Source organism: Hyperolius riggenbachi, chromosome 9 (genome assembly GCF_040937935.1).
Source record: "Hyperolius riggenbachi isolate aHypRig1 chromosome 9, aHypRig1.pri, whole genome shotgun sequence".
Classification (NCBI taxonomy): Eukaryota; Metazoa; Chordata; class Amphibia; order Anura; family Hyperoliidae; genus Hyperolius; species Hyperolius riggenbachi.
Window position 1 is genome coordinate 286,589,990 of NC_090654.1, and position 25,151 is coordinate 286,615,140.

The 25,151-nt window shown below is 47.7% G+C and overlaps 1 protein-coding gene across 3 annotated transcripts in view; it reads right to left on the minus strand.

The window, feature by feature from the left end:
• Positions 1 to 10,560: 10,560 nt before the first annotated feature.
• Positions 10,561 to 25,151, minus strand: part of LOC137532176 (alpha-1-antiproteinase-like) — a 168,646-nt gene continuing 154,055 nt past the window's right edge. For all 3 annotated transcript variants that reach the window (XM_068252404.1, XM_068252402.1, XM_068252401.1), the window contains exons 4-5: positions 17,911 to 18,058; positions 10,561 to 10,835 (exon numbers count right to left, since the gene is read on the minus strand). In XM_068252404.1, the coding sequence (XP_068108505.1) occupies positions 10,629 to 10,835; positions 17,911 to 18,058 (355 nt within the window). In that variant the 3' untranslated portion in view covers positions 10,561 to 10,628. The remainder of the gene's footprint in view (positions 10,836 to 17,910; positions 18,059 to 25,151) is intronic.

Genomic DNA, 25,151 nt, shown 5'->3' on the forward strand with positions numbered 1-25,151 from the left:
CAACTGAATATGCAAGGTAATCTCCATGTTTCACTTTGGCTCAAGTGGGTGATATTACCATACCTCCCAACATTTTAACATAAGAAACCGGGACACTGGCCACACCCCTAACCACACCCCCTAACCACACCCCCAACACGCCTACCATCGTTTTTTGAAGATTTTTTTTAATTAAATATTTATACCCTTATATTTTGCCAGAGACAGTGTACGCGTGCATTAGCGGTAAGAGGACCCGACTGCCCGCTCCGCTGCGCTCACTCTGCCTACAGGAAGGGGAGGGGGGCACACAGACATACACAGGGGGGTATTCAGAGAGGGAGGAAGCAGTGAAGCTCCCGCATCCCTCATTACCACGGCTGGAGCCTCGATCAGTTTTTCCGCCTCCATTATCTGCCCAGCCGGCCGGGATTCAAGAGGGGGGGCCCGGGACCCCCCCCCCCCCCCAAATCGGGAGAATCCCGACCAATCCGGGACGGTTGGGGGCTATGATATTACAGTTTAACAGTGTGCTGACCATGAAGATGTTAGGGGGTCAATTTTTAAAATGGAGGACAAAGAATTCCATCAATCACAGTGGACAAACAGGACGCAAGAGAGGAGAAAGAGATTGAGGAGTAGAATACTCAGGAGGTAAGTATGACCTGTGTATGGTTGTTTTGACTTTTTATTTTCAGCTCAGGTTCTCTTTAAAGGAGTCATCAGGCTAAAATATGAAAAACCAGCTTTACTCACCTGGGGCTTTTTCCAGCCCATATCAGCCGACTGTCCCAAACCGTCACCTCCGCTCCCTGCTGCCGTCTCAGTTACGGTGACCATACGTCCCACTTTACCCGGGACGCGTCCCGCTTTCAGGGGGCGCTGTCCCAGGCTGCATGAGGTCCCGGGAAACGTGACGTCCCGCTTTTAGCAGCGGGACGTCCCGGCCTCGGGACTCTGGCCACCGTACAATGAAATAGCCACAGTGTCTCCTAGACGCTGCGCTAGTTCATTCCCCTCAGCCCCGCTCCAGCAGCCTGCATTGTCCTCCTCCGGCAGGCACAGGCAGAGCAGGGCTACGGGAAGATGGCATCCGGAGGTGGAGCCCTGTACTGGAGACTATTTGTGTCTCCAGTACAGGGCTCCACCTCCGGACGCCATCTTGCAGTAGCCCTGCTCTGCCTGAGTGCCTGTGAGCCCGGGGAGCTGCGCACACACACCAGAGGCCGGCCGGCTGGCTGACTGACTTATGTCAGGTAAGTAAATGCTTTTTTTTTTCCAGGTGAAATGTTTGCCCACATTGCGTACATTTTGTATTGACATGTTGCCCGCAGTGCGTTTATTTTGTACGGACATGTTTGCCCCCATTGCGTTAATTTTTTACTGACATGTTTGCCCGCAGTGCGTTTATTTTGTACTGACATGTTTGCCCGCAGTGCGTTTATTTTGTACTGACATGTTTGCCTCCATTGCGTTTATTATGTACTGACATGTTTGCCCGCAGTGCGTTTATTTTGTACTGACATGTTTGCCCGCAGTGCGTTTATTTTGTACTGACATGTTTGCCTCCATTGCGTTTATTTTGTACTGACATGTTTGCCCGCAGTGCATTTATTTTGTACTGACATGTTTGCCCGCAGTGTGTTTATTTTGTACTGACATGTTTGCCCCCATTGCGTTTATTTTGTACTGACATGTTTGCCCCCATTGCGTTTATTTTGTGCTGACATGTTGCCCGCAATGCGTTTATTTTGTGCTGACATGTTGCCTGCAATGCGTTTATTTTGTGCTGAAATGTTGTCCGCAATGCGTTTACGTTGTGCTGACATGTTTGCCCCCATTGCATTTATGTTGTACTGACATGTTTGCACCCATTGCGTTTATTTTGTACTGACATGTTTGCCCCCATTGCGTTTATTTTGTGCTGAAATGTTGCCCATTGCGTTTATTTTGTGCTGACATGTTGCCCATTGCGTTTATTTTGTGGTGTCTGGGGTAACTGTTGCTGCATTTATTATTTAATGGTCATAGTTGGCTGTGTTTGCTGCTTTGGAGTTATGGCATACTATTAAATAGCATCACACAGTTTCTGCACACCCATGATGTGAATCCTCGTTAGACCATATCATGGCGTAAACACTGCTTTCTTATGCCTCGCTGTTGCATCATTATGTTAGCTCCGCCCATAGAATGTTATGGCCACGCCCATTTTTACATTACAGTAAAAATCTGCCGATTTTAGCGGTTAATAGCAAAGCCCCTGTAAGTCCTAGAAACACCAATTTTTTAGGGTTTATTAAACAGAATCTTCTGAACAAGATACAAAAAAAGTTTTCAAAAAGACCTTATAGTTTTTGAGAAATTCGATGTTAAAGTCGGGCGGAATTTCCACGATTTCCGGCGGAAATCCGCCTACCACACTTGCATTATCGATTTCCGCATTCCGATGCGGAAATGCAATTTCCGATCGGAATTTCGGAAATTGCATTTCCGTGGAATCCGAATGAGCATCCCTAATTTATACAGAATTATATAGATCAGTATCCTAAATCCTGGTTTTGTCTAGTGCAGACACACCAGCCTTTTGTATGTGGGCTTCTGGTTTACCAACATCTTCTGTAGCGCTGCACATAGTACACAACAATATATTAGAGAGCATAGGCACATGAGAATCTCAAAACTGAACAATCAGGACTTCATCAGCAAATCGGGTGGTTTCGGCCGCCTGGACTAATGCAGTGGCTGGATAAGGACTCTTCCTCTGACACAGGTGACCAGGGTTCAAATCTCGGCTCTTCCTGTTCAGTAAGCCTGCACCTACTCAGCAGGAGACCTTGGGCAAAACTCCCTAACACTGCTACTGCTTATGAGCGCGCCCTAGTGGCTGCAGCTCAGCCAGGAGAAAAGCGCAATATAAATTTGTCCTGTCTATAGTGTGCACCCATCGCAAGCGTAATTTGGGGCAGACACTAAATTACTTCTTCCTCCGAGTTGCTACGACTCAGAGGGGGAATAGTATTTACCGTGGCTGCAGGGTGAGGCGTCATTCCGCTCGCTCTTCGCTCAGCTCACTGACGGTGACGGTGTACTAATATGTACGCTCCAGCAGCTGGTGTGTGAAAAGACAAAAAGGGAAATCAAGAACCCACGATTGTGTAATATGTTATGATCTGTGTGGTATGAAATTATACGCTCATTAGTACGATACTGTTAAGGCACCACTGTAACGGCAGGTGGGAAGATTAGACCCAACCCCACTCGGGTTAAAGGGCAACTGAAGTGAGAGATACATGGAGGCTGCCATATTTATTTCCTGTTAAACAATACCAGTTGCCTGACAGCCCCGCTGAGCTATTGAACTGCAGTAGTGTCTGAATAACACCAGAAACAAGCATGCAGCTAGTCTTGTCAGACCTGACAATGTCAGAAACAATAGACGTAATCTCTCAGCACTGCAACCCAGTGTATTCCAGAACCAGGGAGTCAACCAGTCGACACCCTTATCCACCTAAGGGCAACTTTATGCAAACAGGGGAAAAGGCTGGGGAGAAGCTGCATCAGTTCCTGCCTGTCTACCTGGATTTATGGCCTGCTGGCCAGTTTATTATAAGTACCACAGTAAAAAGCACAACGTTACAACCGGTTGGGTCCACTTGATAAAGACCCCACCAGCTTTTTACTGTGGTACTTATAGTAAACTGGCCAGTAGGCCATAAATCCAGGTAGACAGGCAGGAACTGATGCAGCTTCTCCTTCAGCCGTGGGTCTAGCATCAGGGTGATCCAGATGTCCTCCCGAGCATGCATCTGCTTCACCCATGGGTCTTTGCGCAGGCACTGCAGCATGTGCGCTGCCATGGGGAAGAGGGCTGCCATCTCTGCTGACCCATCATCTTCTGCCCCGCTGACAGCGCTGTCCTCCTCCTCTGATTCCTGATTCTCCTCCTGCTCTCTCCGCCCCTGCACCACTGCAGCTGCACTCCGCTATGCCCCCTCCTCTTCAAGGTCAGGGACCACCAACTCCTCCAAGTCCTCAACCTCCTCCTCCTGACGCACAGAGGTGGACTGTGCAGGTGGCTGCTGCTCCTGCTGGATCAATGCTGCCTCTCCCACTTCCAGCAGAGCATCGAGGGCCTTGTCCAGCATGCACACCATGGTCACCCATTCCCACAGCGACGCATGGTCCCGGCTGACCATGTTGGTGGCCTCCAGGAAGGGTGCCAGCACCAAGCACACCAGCTGCATTTTTCCCCACTCAGCAGGGTGGATGATGTCCAGGAGGGGGGTGTGCCGGCCCCGGAAAAGTTGGCCTCCATGGTGGCTTTGGCCAGGTAGAGATTGACAGCCCGCTTCTGTTCAACCAGACGTTCCAACATTGCCAGGGTGAAATTCCAGCGTGTTGGAATGTCTATGATTAACCGGTGCCGTGGGAGGTTCAGCTCCAGCTGCACGGCTTCCAGGGACGCTGTGGCACCACCCGAGCAGCGAAAATGACCCAAAAGAGTGTCCATCTCCTGGTAGGTGTGCAGGAATTTCTGCACCACCAGGTTCAGGACGTGGGCCAGACGGGATGTGGGTGAGGTTTCCCCGGTGGATGGCGGCAACCAGGTTGGCCCCATTGTCGGACACCACCTCTCTGACTTTCAGGCCTCTGGGGGTCAGCCAACTCCTCTCCTGCTCTCGGAGTTTGGCCAGGACGTGGTCTGCCGTAAGTTTGTTCTTCCCCAGGGTGACCATCTGCAGCAGCACTTGGCAGTGGCGGGCCTTCACGCTGCTCCTGAGGGGGGGGTATTTGGCGCGGGTTTGCCGGAGGATGGAAACGGATCAGAGCTGGAACCTGCTGCACGTCCCCTGACCCTGCTGCGGGGTGGCACCACCCACTTGGGTGATGATGCTGCTGTCCCCTCGTCACCCCCTTCCACCAAACTGACCCAGTGTGCGGTGAAAGAGAGGTACCTGCTTGTCCCAAACCGGCTTGACCATGAGTCCATGGTCACATGGACGCGGGCACCCACCACATGATCCAGCCCACGTTCCACGTTGGCCTTCACAAACCGTCGCAGTGCTGGGATGGCCGTCTGTGCGAAGTAGTGCCGGCTGGGGATTGGGCAATCCGGCACTGTGCACTGCAGGAGTGCATGCATCTGGCTCCCCTCCTGCACAAATGAGTACGGGAGGACCTGGGAGGACATGGCCCGTGTAAGCAAGCCGTTCAGCTGGCGCATGCGACGGCTGCCGGGAGGCTTAGCCCTGACCACGAAGGACTCGCACAGCAGGGTCTGGTGGCGTTTTTGGCTTGCCGAGGAGGGAGCAGAGGAGACCACTGAGGAGGACAGGCTGCCTGAACAGGCCTCAGTGTTGGCAGGAGTGGAAAGAGGGTTATGGTGCTCTGACCACTGCAAGGGCCAGTGCCAGCTTCCTTCAGCCTCTTGAATTCCTCATGCTCAGGTTTGTGCTTATTGGCCAGATAATTTATGAAGCTGGAGGTGCCATAGTTGGAGGGGTTAGACCCTCTGCTCATCTTCACATGGCACACATTACAAGTCACAAACTTGCTTTCAAGTGAGGGCAGATGAAGAAACTGCCATAGTGAGGATTTCAATTTGCCCTGCCCCGTACGTCGTCCAGAATGGAATGCTGCTGATGATTTTTTTCTCCCAGTGGTGGTTCGGGGTGGGGCCTGGGGTTGAGTGGTGCGGCTGGTGGTGGTAGTGGCAGATGAAGCAGCAGGCTGTGGGTCACGCATTCCATGCCCACTGCTGCTCCTGCCAATCCCTGCAGTGCTGACCCTCCATGCCAGACCCACTGAATCATCCTCCTCCTCAGATTCAGAGCTGACATGATCCCCCTCCTGTACATGGTAGTCCTGGTCCTTCATCTCGTCATCATCAACATCAAACTCCCCCTCCTCAAACAACTGCTGGGATGATGAGTCCGCCCCAAACTCCTCTTCTGCTGACACATCATGGAGGAAGGACTCCCCCCCCACACCAACAATTACTATCAGCATCTCAGACTCTTCCACAAAGCCCATTGCATCCAGAATGTGTTTTGTAGGGCTGGTGGTGGTGGTCTGCTCGTCATCCATCATCAGCTGCATCACAGGCGCTGCGTCTTTCTCCTCCAATTTGTGCCGCTGACCCTGCTTGAAAATGGCCGCTACACACTGCTGCGTCTTTGCAGCGTGACTCCCCCTAACAGCTGGACGGCCAGTGGGTAGTGGCGGAATGGAGACTGATGCGGCAGAACTGCTGACGGAGGCCGCAATGTTGCTTCCTCTCCTCTTGGCCTTGCTGACCCTCCCCCGGCTGCCAGTGCAAGACATAGTACAAGTTATATGTGATGTCACAGATGATGTGTGGGGTACTTGTACTTTATTAATAAAGCGGGCTTGGACTGTGAATCAGTACGGAGTGACAGACAGCAGAGTAGAACAAGACACACTGACACTGCTCAGTCAGCAGCACTGCAATAATCTGTAGTAGCTAACACAGTACTGCTCTGACTCTCTAACAACTATAGCACTGCAGCCAGTAACTACACAATAACACAGTAATCCTACCTACCTATACTGTAACGGGTCCATCTGAAAATGGCGCCTGAGAATAATGGCGCATGGTGTTGCCGCTAATCCATTTGCCGCTTATCGCTATTTATCGTTAAAGCCTTATTGTTATTTAGCGTTAAAGCCTTATTGTTATTTAGCGTTAACACACAGAACCCTCTCTGTACCTACCCCTAACCCATAAACCCCCCCCTGGTGGGGCCTAACCCTAAGACCCCCCTGGTGGTGCCTAACCCTAAGACCCCCCTGGTGGTGCCTAACCCTAAGACCCCTCTGGTGGTGCCTAACCCTAAGACCCCCCTGGTGGTGCCTAATCCTAACCACCCCCCTGGTGGTGCCTAACCCTAAGACCTCCCTGGTGGTGCCCAACCCTAAGACCCCCCAGTGGTGCCTAACCCTAACCTTGACAGTGTTACATTAAATCCATTCACCGTTTTGCAGTTAAATAACGTCTGCAGTTTGGCTTATGTAGGGCGCTATTGATAAATAACGTTACTGTGCACAATAACATCTGCTGTTTGGCAAATGAACGGCACTATTGATAAATACCGTTAGTGTGTGCCGTTTTTCTTCTTTTTTCCCTGTGCGCCATTATTATGCAGTACTAACGATAAATAGCGATAAGCGTATCTTTTTAATGCGGCGCCACTCTTATGCATAGGCGCTGTGCGCTATTATTCACTGATCCGACTGTAACTACTAGCTAGCTAGGGCTAATAGCAGGCCAGCCAGCAGCAGGAGGCCTGGACTGTGTGCACAGCACACACAGACCCAGGACCTAACTAGCAGGCAGCTTCTACAGCTCAAAGTCTGACTGACTGACACTAACAAATTACACAGACTAGCTAACTACAACACAATATAACAGTAGTGTAGTGAAGGTGTTTATGTGTAAAAACGCTGGGTTTATCACTGTGCTAATGCACTTGCTTAGCCAAACACACTGGAGTTGTCTCTCAGTGGCAGTCACAAAGCAAGGACGAGATTCTCATCATGGCCCCCCTCCTTATATACAGGAGGGACTGGCCAAAGTTCCCCTCTGTGATTGGTTGCTTGGGCTTAGGCTGGGAGCCCTCTGATTGGCTCAATGACGTCACGGACGTCATCTCCATGGTTACAGTACCCGGATTCGGATATCCGACTGGTATCCGCGGATATCCGGGTATGCAACCAAATATCCGCGGTTTGCTATACGGATTTGGGCCCAGGTATCCGGAATCCGAATCCGGTCGGATAGCTGAAAAAGTTCGGATTATCCGGGTTACCCGGATATCCGGAATCCTGATGAGCAGCATTGTGGGACACACACACACACACAAAAATAGATCAAAAGAACAAGATTATCACTTAAAAGAGCTGTTGGGGGGTGCTTTTTTTAGCAATAAGAATCAGCATGGAGCAAGCTAACAAGCCTACAAGAGCCTAACTAATCTTTCCCTATAGGTCTCTACACAGCAGCTCTCTTTTCTCTAATTACTGCAGGCACACAAGTGAGTGAAAAGCCTGACGCTGCCTGCCTTTTATAAGGGGGGAGTGGCCCCAGGAGGGAGTGCAGCCTGATTGGCTACAATGTGCCTGCTGACTGTGATGTAGAGGGTCAAAGTTGACACTCATGATGCCCTATGGGGGCGAATAGAACTTCCGGAAAAGTTCGCGGTTCTCCTGGAAACGCGAACCACGGAAGTTCACCGGGAACTATTCGCCGGCGAACCGTTCAGGCCATCTCTAGTCATATGGAGCTTTAAATAACAGGGGGTTATTTAATTTGGGCACTTTACTCTTAGTTAGTTTAGTCATTCGATATTACACTTGGATGGCACGGTGTCAAATTGGGATACATCAGAAAGTCCTCCCAGTCCAGGAGGTGGTGCATGACATCTTGGGTGAGGATGGGAGAATTCAGGGTCTTGAGGAGGGGAGGTTGAGTCAGGAGGAACGGCATCTGTTTTGGCAGAATATCAGGCCTCCTTGATTTGACTGAACTTTCTTATGGGTGAGCTAACTATTTCTCTTGTTCACTCTAGTTAGATTAACTAAATGTGTGGAATGGCTTGCAAGCATGGGAGGTGAGTGATTGTTTAGTCTTTCTTACTGTAATTATGTAAATATTGTAATTATTTTATATAGTGTGTATAGTGTTAATAGTGTATATATCCTCTTTCCCTGAAAATAAGACCTACCCTGAAAATAAGCCCTAGCGGAAGTTAAAGAGGAGGAAGAGGCAGCCAGCAAGCGGGGACACAGCGGTGCAGTGCCGATTGGGTACCGGTCCTGTCATCCCAGCACACAGCAAGCTTACCAGCTGTACACAGGGATGACAGGGCAAGTGCCTGATCAGTACAGAAGCATACCTTCAAATCCATGAACATCACAGTACAAAGGAACAGGAAATGTTCTGCTGGGAGACACTTCCTGATAGAAATATAAGACACCCCCTAAAAATAAGCCCTAGCACATCTTTTAGAGCAAAAATTAATATAAGACACTGTCTTATTTGGTAGTATAATTTAAAGCTGAGAAGGCTTGTGTTTGTGTCTTTCTTTTGGATTTCTTTTTTCCAGACAGATGGACTTTTTTATTTTGATATGGACTTTTCGATAAGGCAAAAACCTAAGATTTATGTTTTGTTGTGATTATTTATTTTGGTTACTTTTATAATTTTGTATAAAAGATGCTGAACTTTTAATAAAAGAATTTCTGCTGCCATGTCATTGCTATGGCTGCAAGAAATTTTTTTTTTCAAAAACCTCTCTGGGTGGTTTTGTGGCATTGTCCACTGTGATTGCTTTCCACGTTTGAAACCAATTATTACCAATTAATAGCCACATTTAAAGTGTTAATTTAGCTTTAACTTTCTGAGCGTTACGCCGCTCAGGAGGTTTTTGCAATTTTTTGCCCGCCAGCCCCCCCTCCCCAGAGATCCCGCAGCCGAAAACCCTCTAGCTAGCACTAGGCTAGCTAGTACAATTGCCCGGCACCCTCTGATTGCCGCCGCTCTCCCGTTTATACATTACCCCGCCTGGATCCAGCGATTGGCCCAGCCTCCCCAGACTGCTCTGGTCTTCACTATGGGGAGGATCGCATATGACGTCATGACATAATGCGCAAACCCGATCCTCCCCATAGAGAGACCGGAGCTGCGGCGGGAGGCTGCACGATCGCTGGATCAAGGGGGGGGGGGTATAAACGGGGGATCGGGGGGGATCGCAGAGGAGCGGCGGATGCCCAACACTTGAACTAGCTAGCCTAGTGCTAGCTAAAGGCTTTCAAGTCATTTGGAACAAAAATGTTATCATGGGGGACTCCTGGGGCCACAGAGCAGTATGCCCGACACAGTCTCGGGCATACCGCTAAGGAGGTTAAAATCGATTTTTTTCAAAAACTACAAGTTCTTTTTTATTTCTTTTTTTAAGTTGTAGCCCCTATTCACCCTTATAATCCATGCAATTTTAAAGGATTGTAGCATGTATGGGGACTTTGCTATTAATGTTTAAGTCTAATCCGTGATCGTGGCCGTGATTGCGGATATTACAGGCAATCATGGCAAAAATCCGCATCGAATTCGGAAGTCCGTTTCAAATACGGATCACAATAACGGCTAATCCAGATTTTGATTCCGCAGTGGCCGGATTTACTCAAATCCTTGATTGGCGGTATCCGAGCACCACTAATCCAGATTTCCCCAGAAGTGCCATTTTGAAAGCACTCCGTTGAAGAGATAGGCAGATTTGGGCTGGTTGAAAAAGGCTCTATTCCAGGAAAGATAAGACATATACAATGATGATGGTTAAAAATAGATAAAAAAAAAACTCTAATAAATAAGTCAATCAACATCAAGTTAGTCCTTTATTGGTGGAACTGTAAAATAAGTAATACCTAATACGCACAATGAGATTTTCTGGCAGATTTCTTGCCAGATCGCTTGTTTCCAGAATGTCTGAACTAATTTTCCAACTGATTTTCCATAGAAGTGAATAGAAAATCGTTCAGAAAATCGTTCAGAAATCAAATTGGACATGCTGGAAATAAACGATCTGGCAAGAAATCTGCCAGACAATCTCATCTTGTATATTAGGCATGAGAGATTATTTCTCTGGGTTGAAACATTTGCCGACAAATAGTAGGACTTTTCTGATCTCGTCATATACAGCGACAACAAAAGGGCGAATAAAAGTAATAGTAGGAGGCTGGCTCATTGGAATGGCGTCCACCACTTTGGTTGCAGCAGGCTCTGCTCTTCTGATACTTTTCGATTCTTTCTCATCAATACTTATTTTAGCTATATGTATGACCTGTGGAGGAGAAAGATCATAAGATTAAAATTTGGCCTGTTCCATAATATACTTAGGCCTCTTTCACAGTGGGACGTTGCGTTTGATGCGACGTTAAAGTCGCAAAACATGCCCCTAACACAGCGCATGTAGTTTATGAAATTGGCGTTATTTTGTACTGCGTTATGTGTCTCTTGGTGCGCAGTTTTAGTCGCATACTGATGGAACGAAAACGACGCATGCGTTACATTTAAAAAAAATAAAAAAAAAAACCATTACTGAGCATGTGCAACACACATAACGCAGCAAATTTATTGCTAAACGCACAGCATGCAGCACTTTCTAAATATTGCTACACGTTACACACAACGCAACGTGTGCACTGTGAATGTCGCACAGACTTTGTATTGCTGTGCGTTAGTCTGCGTTATAATTTTTTGTAATGTGTGACTTTAAAGTCCCACTGTGAAAGAGGCCTTAAAGGGATACTGTAGGGGGTCAGGGGAAAATGAGATGAACTTACCCGGGGCTTCTAACGGTCCCCCGCAGACATCCTGTGCCCGCGCAACCACTCACCGATGCTCCGGCCCCGCCTCCGGTTCACTTCTGGAATTTCAGACTTTAAAGTCTGAAAACCACTGCGCCTGCGTTGCCGTGTCCTCGATCCCGGTGATGTCAATAGGAGCATACTGCGCAGGCCCAGTATGGTCTGTGTCTGCGCAGTACGCTCCTGGTGACATCAGCAGGATGGAGGACATGGCAACGCAGGCGCAGTGGTTTTCAGACTTTAAAGTCTGAAATTCCAGAAGTGAACCGGAGGCGGGGCCTGGAGCATCGGTGAGTGGCTGCGCAGGCACAGGATGTCTGCGGGGGACCATTAGAAGCCCCTGGTAAGTTCAACTCACTTTCCCCGACCCCCTACAGTGTCCCTTTAAAAGTGAACACGAAATGAAAATGAACTAATGAGATAAACAAATAGATCTGTCCTCCTACTCCTAAAAATGACTTTTTTTTAGATATCTCAAGTAGTGATGAGCAGAAATGATTCCTATGTGTAATTACACATCATAATTCGCATTTAAGCATCATAATGGGAAATTTTAGGGAAAAGCGTAATCAATTTAATATGTAATTGAAGGCATTCATAATTACGCATGATTTTGTGCATAATTTATGTGTAATTTTGTGCCGACTTTGGCAGTGAATAACAAAGACCTTGTGGTTTTTGAGAAAATCAATTTTAAAAATACAAAGGAGTTATCAGCTAAAAATAAAAAAATGAGCTTTTGCTCATGCGTCTGCGCAGTGCACCGCGGACCGCATGGCGATGATTGACAGCAGCGGTTCGCGCAGGCGCAGTAAGGCCGACCCCGCGGTCGGCCTCTGCACTGTGCAAGGAGCCCGGAATGGGGGCGGAGAGTGGAGTGGTCGGCGTGGGACAGTCAGCAGCAAGGGGCTGGAGAAAGCCCCAGGTGAGTAAAGCTCTTTTTTTTTTTTTTTCGGCTGATAACTCCTTTAAAGTGTAACTGTCCTGCATAAAATCAAAAATCAATTCTTTATTTGTATCTGGTAAACAAGTAATTAGTATGCTAACCAGGCAATCCAAAAGTTAAAATCTCTATTACTTTTCTTGTTGATAAATTGTTTACCTGAGTCTTATTTGGTACACACAAACTTTGGTACACAAAAAGGAAGTTGCAGGGCATGCTGGGTCGTCATCTTTTGCTTCTCTACTTCTACTTCTCTACTAGAGAAGCAAAAAAGGACAACCCAGCATGCCCTGCAACTTCCTTTTTGTGTACCAAATTTTTGTGTACTAAATAAGAGCCAGGTAAACTGGGGAATGATCATTCATCAACAAGAAAAGTAACAGTGATTTTAACTTTTAGGTTGCCTGGTTAGCATTCTTATTACTTGTTTACCAGATAAATATAAAGAACTAGCCGACCCGCGTCGTAGCATACGCCGCATCTTCTATCTATCTAATAGTGTACGTGCCTCAACCTTCAAGCAAGAAGAATAAAGGTGGGTACACACATCAGATAAAAGTCTTTGGAAAATCAAAGATCACAGACCAATTTTACCCCCTTCCATGTAGTATGATAGCCATACTCTACACAGTCTATTCTATGGAGCTGCACTCCCCATCAGATAGAAATCTTACCCCCTTCCATGTAGTATGAGAGCCATACCTACACAGTCTATTCTATGGAGCTGCCCTCCCCATCAGACAGAAATCTTACCCCCTTCCATGTAGTATGAGAGCCACACCTACACAGTCTATTCTATGGAGCTGCACTCCCCATCAGACAGAAATCTTACCCCCTTCCATGTAGTATGAGAGCCATACCTACACAGTCTATTCTATGGAGCTGATCTCCCCATCAGACAGAAATCTTACCCCCTTCCATGTAGTATGAGAGCCATACCTACACAGTCTATTCTATGGAGCTGAACTCCCCATCAGACAGAAATCTTACCCCCTTCCATGTAGTATGAGAGCCACACCTACACAGTCTATTCTATGGAGCTGCACTCCCCATCAGACAGAAATCTTACCCCCTTCCATGTAGTATGAGAGCCATACCTACACAGTCTATTCTATGGAGCTGCACTCCCCAATCCCCATCAGACAGAAATCTTACCCCCTTCCATGTAGTATGAGAGCCATACCTACACAGTCTATTCTATGGAGTTGATCTCCCCATCAGACAGAAATCTTTCCCCCTTCCATGTAGTATGAGAGCCATACCTACACAGTCTATTCTATGGAGCTGATCTCCCCATCAGACAGAAATCTTTGCAAGATGCTGCACACAAAGCTGCTGTACACATGCAACAGATCAGTATCTGCAAAAGATCAGTTCCTGCAAAAGATCAGTACCTACAAAATACATTCATAGTCTATATCTGCAGATCTCATACACACCTTGTTTAACGGACCATCATCTGCAGATCAGATCAACCAGGATGGATCTTTGGATCTGCAGATGATTGTCTGATCTGCAGATGAATGTCCGTCAAACAAGGTGTGTATTATGCTGGGCATACATGGTACGTTTTCTACCGTTTTCTACTGTGTAATCGAGCCGCTGGCTCGATTCCTGCTCGTCCCCGCGGGAGCCCGGATCGATTCCCGCTCGTCCCCGCGAGCGCTTTCTTTTTTTTTTCACTCGTTTCTTCTTTTGTCCTGCCCGCCGGTAGCGAGCGCAGAATCGATCCGGCGGGGTATCGGACACGTCGGAAATTATCAATCGAGTCATCAGCGGCTCGATTACATGGTAGAAAACATACCGTGTATGCCCAGCATGAGATCTGCAGATATCATAGACTATGAATGCATTTTGCAGAAACTGATTTTTTTGCAGGAACAGATCTTTTGCAGATACTGATCTGTTGCATGTGTACAGCATTTTTGTGTGCAGCATCTTTTTATCTGATGGGAAGTTCAGCTCCATAGAATAGACTGTGTAGGTATGGCTCTCATACTACATGGAAGGGGGTAACATTGGTCTGTGATCTTTCATTTTCCAAAGACTTTTATCTGATGTGTGTACAGCGCCACGGGGAGGCTTCCCAATACCCCCTTTTTACACAACCCGGGGGAACCACGGGGTCCCAGGCTCTCTCACTGCCTGGGAACCACAGCGGCATCCCCCGCAGTTTGTATCCTTTGGAGGCAGGTGGTGGATGGCTTGCTCCGGTGGTGTGAGCCCTAGAGTTAGTTGTCTGCGCTTGTCCTCCCCCCCCCCCCCCCCCCCCGGAGTGTTGTATGTGAGCCAGCCCTGAGCTCTAAAGCTCGGGGTGACCCATGCTTCTCTCCTTTCTCATGTGGTGCCCCCAAGTTAATGCACATGTAGCAGAACGCAATGGACATTAAGGTAAGTGCCTGTTTTTAATATTGGGAGGTGGGTGCGGACAGCTCTCCCCGGTGCTGGCCACGCTTGGGGGGGGGGGTCGCCTGCACCACCTAGCCTCCCCCTCCGGGGTGCCTCTGTGGTTCCCAGGCAGTGAGAGAGCCTGGGACCCCGCGGTCCCCCCGGTTGTATAAAAAGGGGGCATTGGGAATCCTCCCTGTGGCGCTCCTGGATAGTGCTAATGTAGCATGTAGCAGTGTTGCTTGCAAATTTTTCACCTAAGTCATTTTCGCATCGAAAATTACGTTTTTGTTTTTGCCGAATTTTCACGAAAATCTTCAGAAATATTTGCAATTTCGACCAGCATCGAAAATTCATTGTATGCGGATATTTATGCCCTTATGCGGAAAAATGTCCACAATAATCCGCATGGAAATTCAGTCTATGCGGACGTTTATACGGAAAAATGTCCGCAATAATGCGCAAGAAACTTCTCTGAATGCGGACGCTAATGCCCTTATGCGTAAAATGTCCGCAATAATACGCAAGTAACGCGAAAATGACTGGCATTAGGCGAAAATTAACGCGAAAAAATTGGATGGAAAATTTGCCTGTCAAAACGAAATTAGGCGAAAATTCGGTAAAAATTTGTCAAAACAAATTTTTGCATTTTCGCTCATCACTGGCATGTAGCAGGGCGACCGCTTTGCGGTATTGTTTTTTTGACCCTGCATAGTTTGGCATGCAAAAGCAAATTTGCATGAGCATTGCCTCATGAATAGCCAATTAGGCCAGATTTGCAAAGCCAGACTTGCTAGGGTAGGCCTCTTTTCCACGGACAGTTGATAGGCAGTAAAATGCCTCTCAAACTCTTACAACTGCTCACTACTGCCTGGTAACAGCTTGCTGCTGCCTGGTAACAGCTTGCTGCTGCCTGGTAACTGCTTGCTGCTGCCTGGTAACTGCTTGCTGCTGCCTGGTAACTGCTTGCTGCTGCCTGGTATCTGCTCACTGATGCCTGGTAACTGCTTGCTGCTGCCTGGTAACTGCTTGCTGCTGCCTGGTAACTGCTTGCTGCTGCCTGGTAACTGCTTGCTGAGCACACAGCTCAACAGTCCGTGGAAAAGAAGCCTTAAACTTGGTGTTTGAGCACGCATACATTTTCTCATGCAAAGTACTTCTTCTTGCTCGAAGGTTGAGGCACTTACTCTATTATATATATAGATTGATTTTTTATTTTATGCCCGACAGTTACCCTTTAAACTGTCATTTTTGTGATTTTAATAAATATTTTTCTTTACATTTTTAAAATTGATTTTCTAAAAAAATACAAGGGGCTTGATTCACAATAGGGTGCTAACTTAGTTAGCACGCCTAAAAGCCCCTTAGCACGCCTAAAGCCCTTTAGGACGCGCAAAGATTAGCGTGCTAAGTTTAGCGCTGCGTGGTGCATTGCGAAACGTCGCACCTGGTGCGACCAAAACATTGCATCGGGTGCGCCTAAAACGTCGCACTGGGTGTGCCGGAAACTTTTCGGTTTGGTCGCACCCGGTGCAACGTCTCGCACGCACCGCGCAGCGCTAAACCTTGCGCGCGAACTGTAACTAACTGCTTAGCACCCTAGTTAGCACGTCCAAAGCTATTAGGCATGCTAACTGAGTTAGCACCCTTTTGTGAATCACGCCCCAGGTCTTTTTAAATCTTTCATCTCAGATCCGCTTTAAAGTATACGTCCAGAAAAAATATAAAGATCCACTTACCTGGGGCTTCCTCCAGCCCCTGGCAGCCGTCCTGTGCCCTCCCCGCAGCTCCGGCTGACCTCGCCAGGTTGGGTTCCTGGTTGGCTTTTTCTGCGCGCTTGGGTCATGTGGTCTCGCTGACGTCATTGGGACAGTACTGCACAGGTTCAGAACCACAACTACTATAATATAGCCAGAAATATCAAAACACACAGCAAAGAAGCAGAGAAGTGTAAGTGCTACTTTGGGGGTAAGTTAGTGTAGTGTTGGTGGTGGGGGGAGGGGTGAGGGTGATGCTATGCATAGATAAATAAGGGCGTGTTAGTGTAAGATTAGAGTTATATTGGGGAATTATAGAATATTGGTATAATTACCCATATTCTACTATCCGTTTTACTGTACGCCCATTTTACCGAGTGCCTGTATTAGTTGTACACATGTGGGGGGCATTCAAATTAAATGGGTTGAATCATCAAAATATAAAAAAAATGCCAAAAAGTAGTTAGTGCCCCAAAAATATATGTAACCCCCCCCCCCCTTTTTTTCACAAATTGGTCCCTAATGTCCCACAATTTTTTTTTTATTTGTCTCATTGCCTTTGCCTAAAGGTTCGTATACACGTCCGATAAAGATCGTTCCCAACGAACGATCTCTGACGTATGCACGATATTAGAATGAGACATGATTAGTCCTCAGTAACAAATGACTTCGTACATATGTGAATGATTTTAGAAGAACTAGTTAAAAACGAAAAAACACAGGGACACCAGGAGCACAGTATCGCGTACTAACGTCACTAAAAGATGGCTGACGTATACAAAATTATACTCACAATTGTGGGTTGCTTGTGAGAGCAACCACTTTCAGTGTATGTGGAGAAGTACCGTCTCCACTCGGACTTTCGGTCGCTGCTCCTCAAAAAAGCGCTCTGTGTTTCCGTAGAGGCGCTACCCATGGTAGTATCCAGGGGTCAGTAGTTACTGGATCATGCGGTGGGAGGCGCCCATAAAGTATATGTTAATCCACAAGACAACAATATATACAGGTAAGAATGTAATTCCTTACCTGCTATCAAGATCGGTAAAGAGTAACAGTAATTTATTTAACACCTCGACAACGCGTTTCACGACGTACAGTCGCTTCCTCAGGTCATGTAAAGTGCTCCAAAATTCAGAGACAGAAGAAAGAAGTACTGAACGACGACCGTTAATGTATGCATGCGCAAACAGAAGTGACGCAAAAATATATCCGACCACGTAGTACACACATACAGATGAATTTTTACAAATATAACGATTTCTGAGTTTTCATAATTTACATTAGTGGGAAGTACGTTATTTAACATTTGTATATAAATTGGGATGGGATGGGGTTAGTGATAAATTCAAATAAACTTAATTATGAAAGAAAAAATTAAATGAAAATGTATTTTTTTTTAAGTGATCAGAAAACTCTGAGAATCACACATAGCAGAAGAATGAGAAAAAAAAAATATCTCACATTGGAAACTTTCAGATCAGGCGCCCCAGTGATGCCGGAGAAATCGGCGCTGTTGGAGAACGCATCAACTATTCCAAATTTAGCTAATACGTATTTCAGATCCAAGATCCCAGTGAGAGAAAACTTGGGGATTTGTAAGTCCACAACCCTGTGTTGAAAAACATGGGATAGGGTTAGGGATAAATTCAAACAAACATAATTATCAGAGAATACAGTCCAGCTCAAAGAAAGCCAATGCACAGGATACCAATAAACATAGGAGTGCAGCTCACCAAGGCTATGGTTGTATCATCAAGAGGTAAGGCAAAAGCACTGGTGCACATCCAGCTAAAAAAATCTCTCTTATTTCTTTCATTAACCTCCTTGCCGGTTATCCCGAGGTCAGCTCGGGGTAACCCGCCGCGGAGGATTGCTCTGGCCCTGCTGGGCCGATTTACATCATTTTTTTTAAATCACGCAGCAAGCACTTTGTTTGCTGCGTGTCACCTGCGATCGCCGCCGATTCGCCGCTACCCGCCGCGTTACTGCCACCCCCCCCCCCTTGCCGAAACCACCTGCGCAGCCTGACCAATCAGTGCCAGACAGCGCTGAGGGGTGGATCGGGACTCCCGCTGACGACACGACGTCGGTGATGTCATCGCGATTGTCGACGATGGCGACGGGGGAAGCCCTAAAGGAAATCCCATTCAGAATGGGATTTCCTTATGGGCGAGTGCGCCAGCGGCGATCGGAGGGGTGGGAGGGACGCCGCAGGGAGGGGGACATCATGTAGCTAGCGCCAGGCTAGCTGCATGATAAAAAAAATGAAAAAAAAGTTCCCGGGGCCGCGGGAATTAGACCGGCAAGGAGGTTAAAAAGGTTAACAACTGCATGGCATATTCTTACATTAAATGGAGAGAGGTACGGGCAGCCTGAGGTCTACAGCCGTTTCGTGCCGTATACAGTGTGGCGCATCTTCAGGACAACCCGCCCAACACCCTGTCTCCCCTTAAATAGTATCTTATCCAAGGAGGCAGAGGACACACATCCTGGCGTTCCCGGGCATCCCGTCCTCTGAAACGCACGCCGAGCGTGTAATCAAACGCGCTTCCTGTATCGTGGGACGCACTTCCGGGTAAATTAGCGTCACATCCGGGTCACGCATATAGTGCAACCGAAAGGTCGCATGAAACTGGCATCATACTGCCACACTATGCGATGCAAACGTCGCGCCATGAGACAGAAACGTCGCATCAATAGTGTTTAATACAGCCGCGGCCCGAGACGTAACCAAACATGCGTCCAATGCTATCCCATGCAGACACTGCCAAACATGCGTAAGATACTATTTAAACCACTTAAAGGGACACTTAAGTCAAACAAAAAAAATGAGTTTTACTCACCTAGGGCTTCCAATAGCCCCCTGCAGCTGTCCGGTGCCCTCGCTGTCTCCTCCCTCCGATCCTCCTGGCCCCGCCAGCAGCCACTTCCTGTTTCGGTGACAGGAGCTGACAGGCTGGGGACGCGAGTGATTCTTCGCATTCCCAGACACATTAGCACCCTTTATGCTGCTATATGGTATATGATATATGCTATAGCAGCATAGATGGCGCTATTGTGGCCAGGAACGCGAAGAATCACTCGCGTCCCCAGCCTGTCAGCTCCTGTCACCGAAACAGGAAGTGGCTGCCGGCAGGGCCAGGAGGATCGGAGGGAGATGGCGAGTGCACCGGACAGCTGCAGCGGGCTATTGGAAGCCCCGGCTGAGTAAAACTCATTTTTTTTGTTTGACTTAAGTGTCCCTTTAAGGACCGGGCTATGTTCAGCTGATCTGTGCTGCGTGGGCTCTCCAGCCCACAGCACAGATCAGGAATCAGCCTAGGCGATCAGGCTTCCCCCCCTTTTTTCCCCACTAGGGGGATGTCCTGCTGGGTGGGTCTGATCGCCGCCGGCTGTATTTGCTTAGCGGGGGAGGCTCTTCAAAGCCCCCCTCCGCAGCGTTTTCCGCCCTCTCGCCCGTTCCCTCCCTCTCCCTCATTCAATGGGCTGCGCAGGACGGATGGCCTAGGATAGATGCCGGCCTATCAGAATGCGGTGATCCCTTGCCAATCAGAGGCTGGGGATCGCCGATCTGCCTTACTGTTTTGATGTAAACAGCGGGGATTTCTTCCCCGCGTGTTTACATTACGTGTGCGAGCCGCGATCGGCGGCTCGCACACTGTTCACAGAGACACCGTTCACGGAGCGGCCGTTTCCATGGAAATCCACTTAAGACCTGCCGACGCCTATTGGCGTTAGCTGGTCGTTGAGTGGTTAAGGGGAGACAGGGTGTTGGGCGAGTTGTCCAGTTGATGATTCGCCACACTGTATACGGTACGAAACGGCTGTAGACCTCTGGCTGCCCGTACCTTTCTCCATTTAATGTAAGAATATGCCACGCGGTTGTTAACTTTTTTAATGAAAGAAATTAACGTGATTTTTTTAGCTGGATGTACACCATCGCTATTGCCTTACCTCTTGATAATTATCAAAGAATATGTTTATGATTGCAATGGACGTATATGTTGTTATTATAAAAAAATAAAAAAATACCTTGAGGCCGGGTACACATGGCAGAAACGCTTGCGGAGCGTAAAATGCTGCGTTTTATTCAGCAATGGAAGTCTATGGGCGGCAGGAAAAAAAACGCATGTAAAAAACGTGTATGCGTTTTCCATGTGTATTTACAGTAAGCGTTCTGCAAACGCTTGCAATGTTGCATAATATGCAGACTGGCTGCCAAACGCACACAATGAAAGTCTACGGGAACGCATAAGTGTTGCAGGTTTTTTTACACGTTTTCTGCTGCGTTTTTAATTATAAACTAAGGATTTCTGATGTTTTTCCGCTTCCTGTTGTCTTCCTAATGAGTTGCATATATTTAAAAGTAAAAACGCATAAAAAACCTGTGTACAAAGCGCATATGCGTTTTCATACATTTAAAAACCGCAAACGCACCAAAAACGCGAAACCAAAACGCATCCGCACCCGCAGAGAACGCCAGAAAAAAACGTTATGTCATATGTGAACCCGGCCTTGTGGAGCAGAACTCGTGCACAGGAGGACAGGAGGGAAACATAGAGAAATGCACCCTGTATGTATTTAGAGAGTTCAGACTAATCTAATTCCCACTCCTCTGTGACTAATCACAAGTTGTAATTTGATCTCTCCGCTGTGTCAGCTGACTGCCATGGCATAGAGCTAATTGGTAAACACAGGATGTTAACATTATGGGTTCGACTCACAAAAGGGCGGCCGGTAACTCAGTTAGCATGCCTCAAAGGTTTGGGCATGCTAAATAGGGTGCTAAGCAGTTACCACGCCTAAAGCTTTTACTGATCGTGCGCAAAGTTTAGTGCTGCTCTGTGCGCGCGAAACGTCGTACACTGCAATGCTATAAGCTCTTGCAAGCTCTCAAATGCATTTCTGCAAGCTTGCAGAAAAGCATTTGAATGAGATGCGGCGGAATGCCTGTCTGAAGCGGTGTTAGGTGTTGTTGTGGGGTTATTTATATTTATATGATGCTTCCTCCAGCCCCATTAGCTGCGTGGGGTCCATTGCCACCCTCTCCAGCCACTCAGTTCTCTAGAACCCCCCCCCCCCAGTAGTGTCGGGCGAACACCTGGATATTCGGGTTCGGGAACGTTCGCCGAACATGGCCGCGATGTTCGGCATGTTCGGGCCGAACCCCGAACTCCCCGAACATCCCGCTTTTGGGGGCCCTATGGGGTCGCAGGCATAAGGGGGGAGCATGCCCCGATCGTGGGGGGGGGGGGGGTCGGAAATTCCCCCCACCCCCTCCGCTAGCACTCCCCCCTCTGCCCGCTTCCCCATACAAAAGTTTGACGAAAGTAAAATAGTACCGGTGGTAGTGGCTGGCAGTGGCACTGTGAAGTGATTGAGGAGGAGGAGTCCGGAGAGTGACGCGTTGAGGGAGGCCGGGCAGCGGGCGGTTCAGCGGTAGTACCCTTGTGGTACTTCCGCCCTTTCTCTGACCTCACGTCCTCTGCATACGAGGGTACGCGTCACGCGTACCCTCGTATGCGTCATCACGCAGAGGACGTGAGGTCAGAGAAAGGGCGGAAGTACCACAAGGGTACTACGGCCGAACTCGAACATCACCCGAACAGGGTGATGTTCTGCAGAACCCGAACAGTGGCGAACACTGTTCGCCCAACACTACCCCCCGGTAATCTGGCCGGCCACACTCCTCCCCATTGCGCTGCATGGGAGCATTCTGCGCCTGTGCAGCAGTACTGAGCAGGAGCAGTACGCTCCCAGGCAGAAGCGCACGACTGACTGGAATACTGGGGGGGGGGGGGAGCAACCGGAGAGGATAGCCAGGGACCCCACCCACCTAATGGGGCTGGAGAGCCTCAGGGAAATATAAATAACCACTTCAGCCTACAGGCCATTTTACCTTAAAGCCATTTCACCTGTCAGTGCTCCTCCCATTCATTTGGCCATAACTTTATCACTGCTTCTCATACCTTATATACTCACGTATAAGCCTTGTTTTTCAGCACAAAAATGTGCTGAAAATGTACCCCCTCGGCTTATATGCGAGCCAATGGAGCAGAACAGATGGTGGAGCAGGTTTTGTTACTGACAGAGAAGCGTAAAGATCCTGCACTAGTCACGAGTTCACTAGATCCTACTCTTGCCAGCTGGCTCCCTGCTGTGTCTGTTGCCCCCATCCCCTGCAAAGGTGTGCAGAGTGTGCTGCTCATGACTACCTGTGTCCCCTGGCTTGTGGAGGGGAGCGTGCAAGCAATGTGTCAGCGGTGCAATGATCGGGGATTCTTCCTGTGTGGCAATCGCCATGTATCATATCTATGACTCCATCTAGTGGCATCTTGAGACACAGCTGTATCATCCTTGGGGGTACATCTGGCTGTGAGGGGACTGACTTGTACTGGGGATACATCTGGCTACTGTGGAGGGGGCTATACAGGGGAGAGGGATTATACATGAGTCAATCACTTTTTCCTAGTTTCTAAGGGACAACTCAGGGGTACCTCAGCTTATATGCGGGTTGGCTTATATGCGAATATGTATGGTACTTGAATATCTTGAATATCTTGGGGTTTTTTGCCACAAATTAGGCTGTTTGTAGGCGATACTTGTTTTCAGCAATTACTTTATTTTTTATGCATTTTAAAGGCAAACACAAGAAAAAAAAAAGAAAAAATACACTATTTCTTCATAGTTTAAAAATAATTAATGCCACTATGAAACCCACCCAATGTTTTTGCCCATTAGTCCCTGCTATCACAAAATTTTAATTACGTCCCTAGTACAATGTGTGGCGTCAATACATTATTTGGAAATAAAGGTGTATTTTTTTCTGTTTTGGAGTTTTCTTGTGTCCTGTCAATTGTAAACCCTCATGTACTAAAATAACAGTAACATACCCTCATGACATACATATTTAAAAAAAAAGCTGAGTACCTAAGGCAACTATTTATGGATTTATTTTTTTTTACTTTTTTTAATGAATTATTTATTAATGAATTATTAATTTTATTGCTTAGTTAAAACTTTGTGGTGTCTGTAATTTAACTTTTCACCACTAGATGGCACTAGAAACACAATCCTGAATTACCAGGAAGTATTTACATATTTTTTTCACATTACGTTTGTTACGTTATTATGAACGGGATGGGCTTTCGAGTCCAGGAGGACTCGAATTTGGAATTCAAAAGAAGTCAAATGACTTCAGCTGTGAACACAGGCAGCGAGGCGTTATCTTACCCAGAAGTCTTCAGGGACATTTGAGTTCCATTACGCTTCATAGGCGCAATGAAAGCCGCATTCCATGACTCACTATTGCGCTTCCTCTTTTAAGCCGGAAGGAGGAAGCGCTTTAGTGAGTCATGGAATGCGGATTTCATTACGCCTATGACGTGTAATGGAACGCAGACATCCCCAAAGACTTCTGGGTAAGTTAACTCTCCGCTGCCTGTGGTCACCGCTGAAGTAGGCCCAGAGGCCCAAGGGCCAAAAGCTTACTCTTTTATATATACTTTTTAGTTAGCCAATACATGGTATCATGCAGATTCAAAACTTCTTGCTCTTACTCAGCTGAAGTAATTATACTTCATTTGAATTGCGAATGAGAGTCCGTCTGGACTCAAAAGCCCATCCCTGATTATTACAGGCACTGTGATTGGTTTGGGGAAGCCTCGCTTCCCTTCCCCAATCATTGAGACAGAAATACAGCAGGGTACGAGCGGCGGCTGTGCTCACATACCCGCTGCTTAAACACTGGATGTGAAAACGGATCCAAAGTTGTAATAATTGCAAGACTCCATACTTATCTGGGGCTTCCTCCAGCCCCATAAACATGTGCGAGTCTCTCACCATCCTCTTGCGGTCTGCAGTTCAGCCAGGATCAGCCCCGGTAACAGGCTCAGTCACCTCAGTTGTGGTCTTCTGCGCATGTGCGGGAGGTCCGTGCATGCGCAGAAGATCGTGACTGAGTCAGTTACCGGGGCTGATTGCGGCTGAATGTCAGACAGTGGAAGGAGGGTGAGGGATTCAAACATGTTTATGCTGCTGGAAGAAGCCATGGTTAAGTATCGAGTCTTGCATTTATTACAGCTCTGGTACACTTTAACTCCTTGCCAACCGCGTAACGTGATTGGCATGAATGCGGCGGCAGTCCCAGAACCGTTCCAAACCAAAAGCCCCTGGGGTTGGGTTTTGCAGGAGATCGCGCGTGCCAATGCGCGCCTGCATGAATGACGGAGCTCCGCTGTGCCATCGGTCTCCCATGCAAAACACATAGGCTGAAGCCTATAACAGCCGATCGCCCTGATTAGCTGGCGGGGGAGGAAGGAAGGGAGGGAGGGAGAAAAAAAATATTTAAAAAATAGTAAAATTTATTACAGAAAAAAAAATAATATTTATATAAAAACAAATAATGCAGCGATCTTAGCCCACCTACAGAAAGCTCTGTTAGTGGGCAGAAAAGGCAGGGGGAATCACTTGTGCGCTGAGCTGTACTGCCCTGCAGAGAGCCCTTAAAGCTGCAGTGGCCTTAATTGTAAAAAATAGCCTGGTCACTAGGGGTGTTTAACACCGTGGTCCTTAAGAGGTTAAGCAGCGCCTATGTGGACAACTATACACCATCCAGCAGTGATGGATGGTGTAGCAGTGCTGGATAGTGTAATGGTTAAGGGCTCTGCCTCTGACACAGGAGACCAGGGTTTGAATCTCGG